At 36.6% G+C, this 13375-nt stretch overlaps 1 protein-coding gene across 8 annotated transcripts in view; it reads right to left on the reverse strand.

Annotated features, from left to right (window-relative positions):
- ADGRB3 (adhesion G protein-coupled receptor B3) overlaps positions 1 to 13375 on the reverse strand; it is a 690055-nt gene that overhangs the window by 227968 nt on the left and 448712 nt on the right. For all 8 annotated transcript variants that reach the window (XM_075268344.1, XM_075268342.1, XM_075268340.1 and 5 more), the window contains one exon: positions 2415 to 2458. In XM_075268344.1, the coding sequence (XP_075124445.1) occupies positions 2415 to 2458 (44 nt within the window). The remainder of the gene's footprint in view (positions 1 to 2414; positions 2459 to 13375) is intronic.

Raw genomic sequence — 13375 nt, forward strand, 5'->3', positions numbered from 1 at the left:
ACACTAAACAGCTTTAGGATGTTATGTTCAAATGTTGTTTAGTCTTGGGACGTTATGTGTAGTGCCCCTGAAGTGGAAGATGGCCTGAGATGGAGCAAAGATTGGTGTGGAAGTATCAGTCTTGGGGTCCCATGCAGTTAGATGATCAGCATTATGGTAGTATATTATATATTCCTATCATAATGCGCATAAAAGCACCACATTATTGAAGTTGTGCTTTATACCATCAGTAGAATGCTGGTAACATCAGTTATAGTTATATATTTGTATTCTTATATTATACTATCACCACAAAGAAGGCCAATATCCCTGCACAGTAAATGACCATATCAACTTGATAAATCTTGAGATATATCAAATGGTAAGCTCTTTGCTATTTTGCTTTGTTGGGAAATTGTCAAGAAAACAATCTATATTCTGCTTATTGAAGGAAAAGCAGGCATGTATAACTGTTGCTCACTCATGCAAAGAATACTGTTGTTCATGATTTATTGCAGTTTAGTTTATTCTTCAGTTAGGATAATAGCAAATATGGTTAATAATTCTAATTGTACATAATCTTGCAAATACACATTGATACTCATTTATCAAAATTTTGTAAAAGAAAAAGCTGGTCTTGTTGCCTATAGCTTTTATTTTCTTAACTGCTCTGGAAAAATTAAAAACTTTGTGCTATGATTGACGGCCATAAGCAACAAACCCATCTTTTCACTGACCACTTTAGGGCCCATTGTACAACTGCCTTACAATACGTTTTCGCATATTTTGGGAAATTGAGACAGATTAAGAATATCATACACCAGTCTTAACAAAGGGCCTGACTATTGCAGGGACCAAGAGATTTATGAAGAGACTGTCATGATGAGGGCCCCTTCACACAGAGTAAACGCGTGTGTATTTTAGCAAAATACACGTGTAAAAATAAGACTCCAATTGACTTCAATGACATTTTACACGTGTATTTTGATGTGTATTTTGACGTGTTTTTTTACACGTGTAAAAAAAATGGCATTGAAGTCAATGGGAGTCTGATTTTTACACGTGTATTTTGCCAAAATACACGCACGTTTACTCCATGTGAAGGGGCCTTAGTCAGACACCCCTGTGCCAAAATTGAATTGTACGCCAGTTATGAACCATTAGTTAGAAAACTGGCATAAATTGTAGTGAATCAGACAGGCTAAGGCGGCCCTGCCGATCCCCACCCCACTACACCCATATTCACACAATCTGGTGAGCGAGGTGTGGATCTAGGCTTGTGGGACATGGTTGGTGGAAGAAAGGTCCTTGCCCCAAATATGCTCTACAACAGCCAAATTATCATCACATGCAATATGTCAGTTTTGTGGAATAGAGAGAATGATGAATTTCTCCCATTGCACGTGATGATAATTTAGCATTTTCATTTGCTTCAGGCTGAATCTCCACTGGGTAAAATATATCAGACTGTCTGCATCCTTTTTTTTAACATCCATGTTAAGATCCAGTTCTTGCTCTTAACATTTGTGCACCAAATATTGAGTCTTTTAACCTTTTACATCAGCTTCCACTGTGTTTTGTAGTATTTCAGCATTTTTGTTTCCATTTTTAACAGTGTTTTTTAACTCAGTTTTTGAGAAGTGTAAATTTGTTACAAAATAAAACAAACCAAAAATACTGTAAGAGTGCCTAAATTCATAGTTTTCATTGCAGGCATGTGTTACTTCAATTAATGTTGAGCTGCTATATGGTTATCCACCTTAAAGAGGATGGTATGTCATTTAGCATTTTGTGATATGTAACAGGTCCTCAGTAAAATCTCCTGCAATGATGGGGAATGGGCATATGTGAGAATATTTGGTCCTGATCAAACTCTACTCTTTTGCTACATTTTAATACTACTTTTCTTGCTACTGTACAAGGGCAGATGAGTACAATTTATGTTTGTCCTCAGCACAAAAAAACAACCTTGGACAACATAAATTCCCAAATGTCCAAGTTAAGAAAAAAGTAAATTCAAAATGTAAAATACTTCATGTATCTCTCTATATAAATTAAATATAATGAAAACATACTGGTATTAGAATAAATCATAATAATTTGAATAATGCACTATATATATTATATTTTTTTCTTCATATTATGAGTTAAATTCACAGTCTTTTTTTACCATAATATAGTATTACCAGCAAATTGTCCTCTCCTGTTGTTCCATTATATGCTAATGTTGTAATTTTATTATGATTATTTCTCATCAAAACCTGGCTAATCCACTGCTGAATGAACCAGAATAATAAACATAAATGATGATAATAATAACAATAATCATAAAATATTCCAGCTTGAAATCACATCTAAACATAATGCAAGCAACTATAAAATTATAGAGGAGGAAAGAAACGGATAATAAATAAGAAAGTAAAATTGCCACTTACGATTTTGAGTCATCCCAAAGAACACAGTATGGCTTCAGAGTACCCTGAAAAAAAAAAAAACAGGAATAGGATGATCATTTCAGGCTGTGAACTTTTAAACCACGAAACTGAACATCATCAATAAAATAAAAAGGGAAAGCATCATGTGAGAAAGCGTTATACTCTGACGTATAAAAACTGGACTTTGTGCTTTACTGTATTAGTGACATTTCTAATATTTGGATTATTTGACTTGTAACTACCTAACACTACCCATTTGACAGTGGTGACCCTAATTAGCATATCAGGCTCATATGGTGGGGGCTAGAGAAAAAAAAATTACAGCACTGAAATCAATGGAACTGAGTCTATTATAGGATATAAAGAGCTACTATTGGTGGAGGTGGTAAATGACCCTTTTTAGCTAAGAGCTATGGAAATATAAACCCTTGCCTAAAAGTCTAAACAATGAAGGAATCAGTAAGGGCTAGTTCACACAGGGACATGGAGGCGGATTTTGACAGCGGAATCCATGTCATAATCCGCCTACATATAATGCTACTCTATGTAGAGGGCTAGCTCTTTTTTTTCGCTAGCGTTTTTTAATGCTAGGCGAAAAAAGAAGCGAGCTGCCCTTTCTTCAGGTGGAAGCCGCGGCGCGCTGAGCCGCGGAAGACGCCTAGCCACAGCACCATCCGATGTCGGCTCATTCATTTGAGCCGGCTACGGAGGGGAAAGCTGCGACCGCGATGGTCGTGGCAGGCGGGTTTTGACCCAAGAGTGACGTGGCTCCCGCGTCACTCTCTGTGTCAAAATCCGCCCCCACCTCCCCTGTGTGAATGAGCCCTAACATTACTAGTATCTATGAGGGCTTCTATATGTGACAGTGACTCACTGTAGAACATGACTTTCGTGACCTCATATATAAGACAATGTGTGTGAGAGGGATATCAATAGAGCTTGCTTTGCTGGGCACAGAAGCACAACTCCTATTTGTTACAGCGCTGTTGACAAATGTAAGCTTTGTTCTGATTGGTTGCTGTGTGCGACAAAGGCCATTCTTCTTTTAGACGGTTTCATACCTGTTTGCTTAGTGCAGTGAGCAAAGCACGCAGTAAAACAATGGTTTATGGTGGGGAAACGTGCAATACTACTGTATATAAAGAAAATAGTAGCCGCCCTAACAAGTCACAAACATCAGAAGCATGCTCCATACTGTGTGCATTGTCCATATGGGGTGACATTATGTGGCAAAAGAACATTCACTTTCAGATGCATAATCTTACTATCTATGTAAAGAGCCTCAGCTTCTACAATGCTAAAGTAATTCAATATCGTCTTATTTCCCATAAACCACAACAAAAGCTGGGTTTGGCAGCATCAACTAAAGAACAATCTATTCAAGGCACAAGCAACCCAAAGACTATGTTTATAGCACAGAAGAAATAGAAAAGATGTTTTATACATATGTTTTTGTGATTGTCTATAATGGCAAAGGAAAGGAACAAGCAGAAAGTGCAACATGTCATGGTCATGTAATGTCATCTGACAGCATATAACAATGTCCTTGGTGTATGATGCCTATTAGGTAACAAGCTAGGACTGACTCACTCACTAAAAGTCAGTAAATAACATGTATAATAAGAATAGACATCTCTTTAAGTGCTGCTGCCATGGACAGAAAGACACGTAACGTGCTTAGAAAATGAATGGTACCTTTTACATTACTTTTATTTACAGTTCTATGTGTTACTATATGAATTGCCTGCCAGTTTAACGGCAGATTCCTAAAATGATAATTATTACACTTGCCTTCCAAGAACTGCATATTACCTGTACAATTGATTATACTATGTAAATCCATAGCAACAATATAATTATCAGATGACATGGCCATGACCTAGTAGAACAGTGATTATCTTAGCCTTTTCACTATATTACTGGATTCTGCATCCATTTTGTTTCCCTGCCATTGAAACACTGCATACACACTCATCATGCCACGTTTTGCAATCTTTTCTATAGTTAAGAAAGTAAAAATACATTTTTTTTTCTTTTAATGTATTCAGGTTTCATAGCATGTTTTCTTCCTTAGTGATAGACATGGGGTGGCAACCAAGTGGACTGAATCAAAGGTGAAGTTGTAGAAATGAGGCATGATATTCTATATATAGCAAAAACAAACTCCTATATACACTTTTGGACTGAAGTTATAGATGGCTGTGGGGGTTTTACAGTTCACATTATGAGAGCTGCCCCAATGATCATGTGATTGCCAGAACAAATAGAGACAGTAGCTGATGCTACTTACTTATGTCAATGGTTATGCTTTACATGGCCTTTTAGATTGCCATGGGGACAAATTATTGGTCAAATATCTACACACTGGAGGGAATTCATTAATGAAACCCATGAGAGTGATTTGCATCTAATTTACTAATACATATATGACTATTAATTTGTCTAGCACATCTCTGGTCATGCAAAAAAAAGTGGCAGTGGCAGTGGAGTTCAATAATAAGTACTAGTGCATCACAATAGATTAGAATATCATCAAAAAGTTATGGCCTGTGGTCAAAGGTGTTTTCAGATTAAAGTAAATTTTGCATTTCATTTGGAAATCAAGGTCCCAGAGTTTGGAGGAAGAGCGGAGAGGCTGTACACAATCCAAGCTGCTTGAGGTCTAGTGTGAAGTTTCCACAATTGGTGATGGTTTGAGGAGCCATATCATCTGCTGGTGTAGGTCCACTGTGTTTTATCAAGACCAAAGTCAGCGGAACCATCTATCAGGAAATTCTAGAGCACTTCATGCTTCCCTCTGCCGACAAGCTTTTTGTAGATGGAAATTTCACTTTCCGACAGGACTTAGCTCATGTCCACACTGCCAAAAGTACCAAGACCTGGTTTAATAACCACAGTATCACTGTGCTTGATTGGTCAGGAAACTTGCTTGACCTTAACCCCTTAGAGAATCTATGGAGTGTTGCCAAGGGGAAGATGAAAGACACCAGACCCAACAATGCAGATGAGCTGAAGGCTGCTATCATACAACCTGGGCTTCCATAACACCTCTGCAGTGCCACAGGCTGATCGCCTCTATGCCACATTGCCGCATTGATGCCGCCATTCATGAAAGAGGAGCCCCAACTAAGTATTGAGGGAATTTACTGGACACACTATTCATTTGGCCAACATTTCTGTGTTAAATAATTTTTTTACAGTCTGTCTTATATTCTAATTTTCTGAGATAATGACTTTTGGGTTTTCCTAGTCTGTAAGATACCATCATCAACATTAACAGAAAGAAACACTTGGAAAGTTCACTCTGTAATGACTCAGTATAATTTATCTTACTTTTTCAATTGAGTTACTAAAAAAAAACAACTTTTTGACTATTTATTTAATCTAATCTATTGAGATGTACTATCATATGTACAAAATGTCTATAATATGTTCTATATAATATGCTCTGTGATGCTTCTTTTTATTAAAATCTTTTGAGAACTAACATATATGCCTGATACAATATTCAATTCACTACAAAGACACTGGAATTAAAATGATCAACATACAACATACTGAATCGGCTTTTCTGAGAAATGCAAACCAAAAAATTGAGTTGCAAGCAGCAAGAGAAGTGAATTAATGAAATTTCATATTGCTACTATACATCCATTTGGGGAAGAAATGAATAGAATGGACAGGCATGTATAAGGGAAAATACCGATCGCTGGCTTGGAAATGATTCCATGTATTCTGTAGCTTAATGCAGAATAGAGACAGTAATCCACTGGTATTCAGCACATATACTCTGCATAAAGGAGAAAGAGAATTGTGCTTTTTATTTATTGTTCTATTTGAAGCCAAGTCTACTGACCAGCACAATATCCGAATTTGTAGATTTAAACATAACAATATTTACATCCTATTCTTCATTTAATACTTCCATCAATTATTTATCCTAATTCGCTGCAATAATTAACATGCATATTTTTTCTTATAATTCTGAACTCTTTTTTTTAGTGCTTTACACTATATTTTCATAATTATAATTGTACTCCACTCTATGGGCAGCATTAAGAAATCTGAAATATCGGAGATCAGTGAAGTTACACTTTCATCTCAAAGAGAATTTACACAAGACATATTGCACATTGTGCGCAAAAAATGGCAATAATCAACTGCCACAATGCATTTATTTACTCCATGTGTCCTTCCCAAACTGAAGCAATGAATACATCTTGCCCCTGCCGTCCACATGGGCTCTCACCCCAGTTTACTACCAGGAGCCAACAACATAACCACCTCCACAAAAGAAGAGTTTGGCCAGGTAGCAGGGTAGTAGGGAACCTAATGGGCAATTGCATCCCTAATCCACGTGACATAGGTGAAAAAAATAAATAAATAAATAAATAAGTGGAAAGAGTGCTGTTATATGGCCCGATCTACCCACCGGATCTATAAAAATTCTCCTGCAAGGCGGAAATACTGAGCATATAGAGTAAGTGCAGTCAAACTGTGAAAGGGAAAGTACAGTGCAGTGTGCTAGACCTAGTGTGATCCCATCCTCATTGAGTTCAGGCACCCCAGAAGTCACCATCCCCAGGGGCACTTCAACACCTTGAGCCTTCAAGCTCAAGAACCTAGTGGCTTCGATCCGGGGGCCTGTTTATACCACTGTGTGGTTCTCTGCCTTGGTTTCAAGCTATATTTAAAAAGTGTTGCCTTAAATGTCATAAATAGGCCAAATTCATACTTATAAATAGCACAAGTTGTCTTTAAAAATACAAGCTCTTAAAGTTATGGCTTTAGAAGGTAGCAATGCAAAAGCAAATTATTTCTTTTTAAAGCTTTTTATAAATGTATTCTTTATTTTTTAAATTAGCAAGACATTTAAAATTCAACTTTAAAATAAAAAGTTAATGCAACGTGATTTTTCTCATTCTATCCACAAAGAAAATATTTTCACCCCAAAATATTACTAGAAAAATACAACTCGTCCAAGGGAAATCAATTGCCTAAAGAGCTACATTGATGGAAAAATGAAAAAGTAATGGCCTTCAGAACGTAACACTAAAAAGGCGGTGAGCGTCGCTGTGTACTATAGACCAAAACTGGCCGTGACTTTAAGAGGTTAAATATGTACATAATTTTCACTCCTTTCACCAGTAAGATATGCAACCATTGACGTTCTTTTTTTCTATATAAAAGCCAAATAACCCTAACATAATCATCTGAACTGAACATGAAAGATTCTGTTTTTATTGCTTTAAAAATCAAATGAATATAAATAATCTTTATATAGTCTCAAAGGTGTACTTTCCTTTCATTTTTTTTGTTCAGAAGTTTGTGAAATAACAGATTTGCTGTCAGGAGTTCCAGCAGTTCAATGTAGTTGTGCAATCAGGGATTGAAGATTCGGTTGAGCATTCTTCCAAATCACAGCTGTTGTGAAAGTATTCTTACAGCAAGCGTTGAGTGGAAATGTACTTCATAGTTGCAGGGTATAGATTCTCTAAAACATGCAGGCTATATCATTGACAGGTCTTTTGTGTAGCTCTGATTTAAAGAATCTCTTACTTGTATTATCTGGGGGCTTCCAAGATCTCAACTTTGCTACTGATGAAAGCAGCAAACAACACAGAAGAAAACATAGAAAACATATAGTATGTTTATAAGAAGAAATATATACAGGATACTGTAGGAATGTCAAAAAAACAAAAAAAAGGAATAGATCATGTATGATATTTGTTTCCATGTGTCATGACCATTCATGGCATTAACAACTAATTTATTGTATTTGCTGATTAATTCCGCATTCTTAATTTTTTTTTTTGCAAAAAGTTAAACGAAGAAGAGTATCGTAAAGAGTAAAAATGCCATTTTTAAAATTGTAGGATGCACTTTTGTTGTGTATGTGAAGAGAGGTAAATTGAAGTGTATAACATATCTATATTAATCACAGTATTTGATGGAGATTGAGGTCAGGGCACTGCGCAGGGGAGTTCTCTAACACCAAACTCACCCAACCTTGATTTGTGCACTGGCCATGTTGGAACAGAAAGGTTCTTACAAAATTGGAAGCATACACTTGTTCAATTTTCTTGGTATGCTGAAGCATTAAAATTTCCTTTCACTGGGACTAAGGAGTCAAATCCAGCCTTTAAAAGACAGCCATTTAGCATTATCCCTTCTTCACTAATCTTTCCAGTTAGCACAATACAGTCAGACAGGAAACATTCTCCTGGCATTTGCTAAACCTAGACTTGTCCATCAGACGGTCACATACCATCATCACTCCACAAAACACATTTCACTGCTCCTGAGGCCACTGGTAGTATACTTCACACTATTCCATCTAATGTGTGGCATTGTGCAAGGTGGCATTGTATGCAGCTACTTAGCCATGGAACAGTATACCATAAAGCTCCTTTGAGAAAAGTATTGGCAACTTTTTTGCACTATGCATGGCAGCAGTTGGTGACCTCGCTCTGTAACTTCACATGGTCTGCCACTTCATGACTTGTGTTTCTGTGGTTCATAAACTCTTCCACTTTTCAATAATATTACTCACAATTAATTGTGGAATACTTAGTAAAGAAATTTAATGAACTGATTGTTGCAATGATGGCATCCTATTAAAATGCCACATTTGTATTCATTGTACAGACTACAGGGGTAGGCACTGGATATTATACACTTGTGGCCATGGGTCTGAATGAATCTCCTGGATTCAGTAATGACAAGATGTGTTCCACATTACTTTTGTCTATGTAGTGTATCTTACGAAGATGTCCCCATATCTAAATTTGCACAGAAAAGTATATGGGCATCATACATAGGGTAGGGGGTCTCTACTTGAAAACACTCTTTATTTTCCAGAGGGGGAGAGCCAATAACAAATATCAATTCTTGCTTTTAAAGACCGTGCTCATTCATGTGTTATATACTCAGCCATTCATTTGAATGGTTATTATATAATACTAAATTTGTTATGTAGGGCAAAGTAAGACTTGCTTGCATGATTGTCAACATTTTTTTGGAAACAAAATCATGGAAATCTGGTGATCACTGGGGTAGTTTACTTGATCTGGATAACTCCTATTTGTTATGTAATATGTTCTGACTACACTCTGCTATATACTTCTTGCAGGGTGTCCTCATAAATTGCCTGCTAACTTTGCCCATATACTAAGTGGCTGCTAGAGAATGCAAGGGAATAATCTAAATTCCACTGCATGCCTGTATAAAAAGAGTCATTCAACATTTACCCTCACTCCAGTGTCATCCTTGAGAAATTGACCTATAAGCATAGATATCAGTGGGATTAATATAGCCACATGCAGTATGTGGTGCAGTGCACATCCTTGTGTCATATCTCCCTAGGTCCCACACCAGGTTGGGTTGTCCCATCTCAAGGATCCTATCTATACTGGTAGATTACGTAAATGTAAGACTTTTCCTAATTATATTGCTTTAGAAATGCTGCTTTGTTTTCCTGCTAATATGAACTTATTCCTCCCATTGTTTACACAGCATTGCTATACCCACGGACCTGTGAGATAGAACAAGTGACATCACATACTCAGTGTTGGCAGAACAATCTGTTCAGCTATTTGCAGTTTGCTGATAAAGCATTGTCTGTTATCTCTCTATGTAAACACAGAGATAACACTGAGTTCATTCTGTGCAAGCATCTGCATATTATCTTATCTGCATACGTATTGTGATACCATTCGGAAAGCTGGGAGGGGGGAGGAAATGCAGGAAGTGAGAAGAAGAGACTGCAGGCAAATCTGAAACAGTGAGATGGGAAACCCCTTTAATTTTGCCTAGAGTAGATCTATAATAAATACTAGACTTTTCTACAGTTCAAATGCAGCAATGCAAATACTGGCAAATAAGATTGTGTATGTGAATTCTGGAAATTACTATTGTGCATCAAAAAGAACTTCCCAAATTTCCCAAACTTTAAGATGAAGTTACAGTGCTTCTTGCCTTGTCAGCGCTGCTTGGCAGTTTTCTAATAACAGTCTGTTAAAGAAGTACGGACAGTGTCAGAGGATAATTAATGGTCCATGTCTTATTCTAAAAGCAATATCTAAAAACTGGCAAAGTTGATGAAGTCTGAAGAAAGAGTTTCTACAAATACAGAAGAAAAGTTAATGAAATATTTACACTATGTATATTTCACAATATGCTTGCTTGCAAATATATGGGTCCCTTGTAGTTAAAATGAACATTTTTTAAAAAAATCTTCTATTTCCTTACCAAACCTGGAAAAGGTCTTATTCTAATAGAGGTCATTTATCTTATCCATTTCTGCTATTATACATATTGAACTCAGGTCTTAGGGGACAAACTTTTGGTGTTACTTTATGCCCCTTGCCCTCCTCCTCTATGATTGGTAGTAGTGAATGGTGAAGCTATCACATTTAGTTTCATTTCAGGTTTAAGTGTTCTTAAAGCACAGTATATTAGACTTTCAGGGCTCCTAGGACCCTATCTATTCTATTACTATCTCTCAAAGGCAAATACAGACAAAGTAATGTCAAGGTAACAATAACATGTATGTCTATAGGAAAACAGATAGTAGGCAGTGGGCATAAACATTTTTTTAACCACACTCTGCATGGTTTCTGGCGAAGATGCATATTTATCTAAATTAATTAAACCTATGTAATGTTATCTTCTTCTCCTCACTCTCCAGTGTCTTCTATCTGTATTTTCTGTAGTAATGCTTTTATATTTCATTATTTTTCAGCTGCCCTTTCTGGCTATGGTCTGCACCTGCTTCCTTTCTGCCTTCATCTCCACAAAATGACTCTTATAATATCATCAGCAACAGTTTCTCACGATTCGTAAAATTTTCAGTTTCACAAACTTTTTGTGATTTTTGGGTTGAACCCAGTTCTTTACAAACCTGCTTACCCATCTGTAATTGGTAGTTCTCAGAAACTAGCTACAATTTCAAAGACTAGTCATTGATAGAGAAAAGTTAGAGTGGTGAAATATTCTCTTCAGATGTTTTTTACCTCCATTTATTTAAACAGGCTGTCCACAATATTATTGGCCTCAGTATAGATCCTGAATACAAATTATAAAAGGCACACTCCTAAGACAGATTTTTTTTTCATTTTATTGTTATTTCAGTTCTCTAAATATTGATTTAATTGTTTTGTTCTGAATATTGTTCTATCATATCATGAAGCGATGTTTTCGCACAACTTATTTAATAGAGATTTATGATCTTGTTCCCAGAATATTAAATAGTAAGATCAGACTAGGAGGAGAAAAACTACAAAAAATACCTGTATGATATATATATATATATATATATATATATATATATATATACAGTCCTATGAAAAAGTTTGGGCACCCCTATTAATCTTAATCATTTTTAGTTCTAAATATTTTGGTGTTTGCAACAGTCATTTCAGTTTGATATATCTAATAACTGATGGACACAGTAATATTTCAGGATTGAAATGAGGTTTATTGTACTAACAGAAAATGCGCAATATGCATTAAACCAAAATTTGACCGGTGCAAAAGTATGGGCACCTCAACAGAAAAGTGACATTAATATTTAGTACATCCTCCTTTTGCAAAGATAACAGCCTCTAGTCGCTTCCTGTAGCTTTTAATCAGTTCCTGGATCCTGGATGAAGGTATTTTGGACCATTTCTTTCTACAAAACAATTCAAGTTCAGTTAAGTTTGATGGTCGCCGAACATGGACAGCCCGCTCTCAAATGATCTGAAAACAAAGATTGTTCAACATAGTTGTTCAGTGGAAGGATACAAAACGTTGTCTCAGAGATTTAACCTGTCAGTTTCCACTGTGAGGAACATAGTAAGGAAATGGAAGACCACAGGGACAGTTCTTGTTAAGCCCAGAAGTGGCAGGCCAAGAAAAATATCAGAAAGGCAGAGAAGAAGAATGGTGAGAACAGTCAAGGACAATCCACAGACCACCTCCAAAGAGCTGCAGCATCATTTTGCTGCAGATGGTGTCACTGTGCATCGGTCAACAATACAGCGCACTTTGCACAAATAGAAGCTGTATGGGAGAGTGATGAGAAAGAAGCCGTTTCTGCACGTACGCCACAAATAGAGTTGCCTGAGGTATGAAAAAGCACATTTGGACAAGGCAGCTTCATTTTGGAAACAAAAATTGAGTTGTTTGGTTATAAAAAAAGGCGTTATGCATGGCGTCCAAAAAGAAACAGCATTCCAAGAAAAACACATGCTACCCATTGTAAAATTTGGTGGAGGTTCCATCATGCTTTGGGGCTGTGTGGCCAATGCCGGCACCGGGAATCTTGTTAAAGTTGAGGGTCGCATGGATTCCACTCAGTATCAGCAGATTCTTGAGAATAATGTTCAAGAATCAGTGACGAAGTTGAAGTTACGCCGGGGATGGATATTTCAGCAAGATAATGATCCAAAACACCGCTCCAAATCCTCAGGCATTCATGCAGAGGAACAATTACAATGTTCTGGAATGGCCATCCCAGTCCCCAGACCTGAATATCATTGAACATCTGTGGGATGATTTGAAGCGGGCTGTCCATGCTCGGCGACCATCTAACTTAACTGAACTTGAATTGTTTGTCCAAAATACCTTTATCCAGGATCCAGGAACTGATTAAAAGCTACAGGAAGTGACTAGAGGCTGTTATCTTTGCAAAAGGAGGATCTACTAAATATTAATGTCACTTTTCTGTTGAGGTGCCCATACTTTTGCACCGGTCAAATTTTGGTTTAATGCATATTGCACATTTTCTGTTAGTACAATAAACCTCATTTCAATCCTGAAATATTACTGTGTCCATCAGTTATTAGATATATCAAACTGAAATGGCTGTTGCAAATACCAAAATATTTAGAACTAAAAATGATTAAGATTGATAGGGGTGCCCAAACTTTTTCATAGGACTGTATATATATATATATATATATATATATATATATATA

The sequence above is a fragment of the Leptodactylus fuscus genome, chromosome 3 (assembly GCF_031893055.1).
Source record: "Leptodactylus fuscus isolate aLepFus1 chromosome 3, aLepFus1.hap2, whole genome shotgun sequence".
NCBI classification, from domain to species: Eukaryota; Metazoa; Chordata; class Amphibia; order Anura; family Leptodactylidae; genus Leptodactylus; species Leptodactylus fuscus.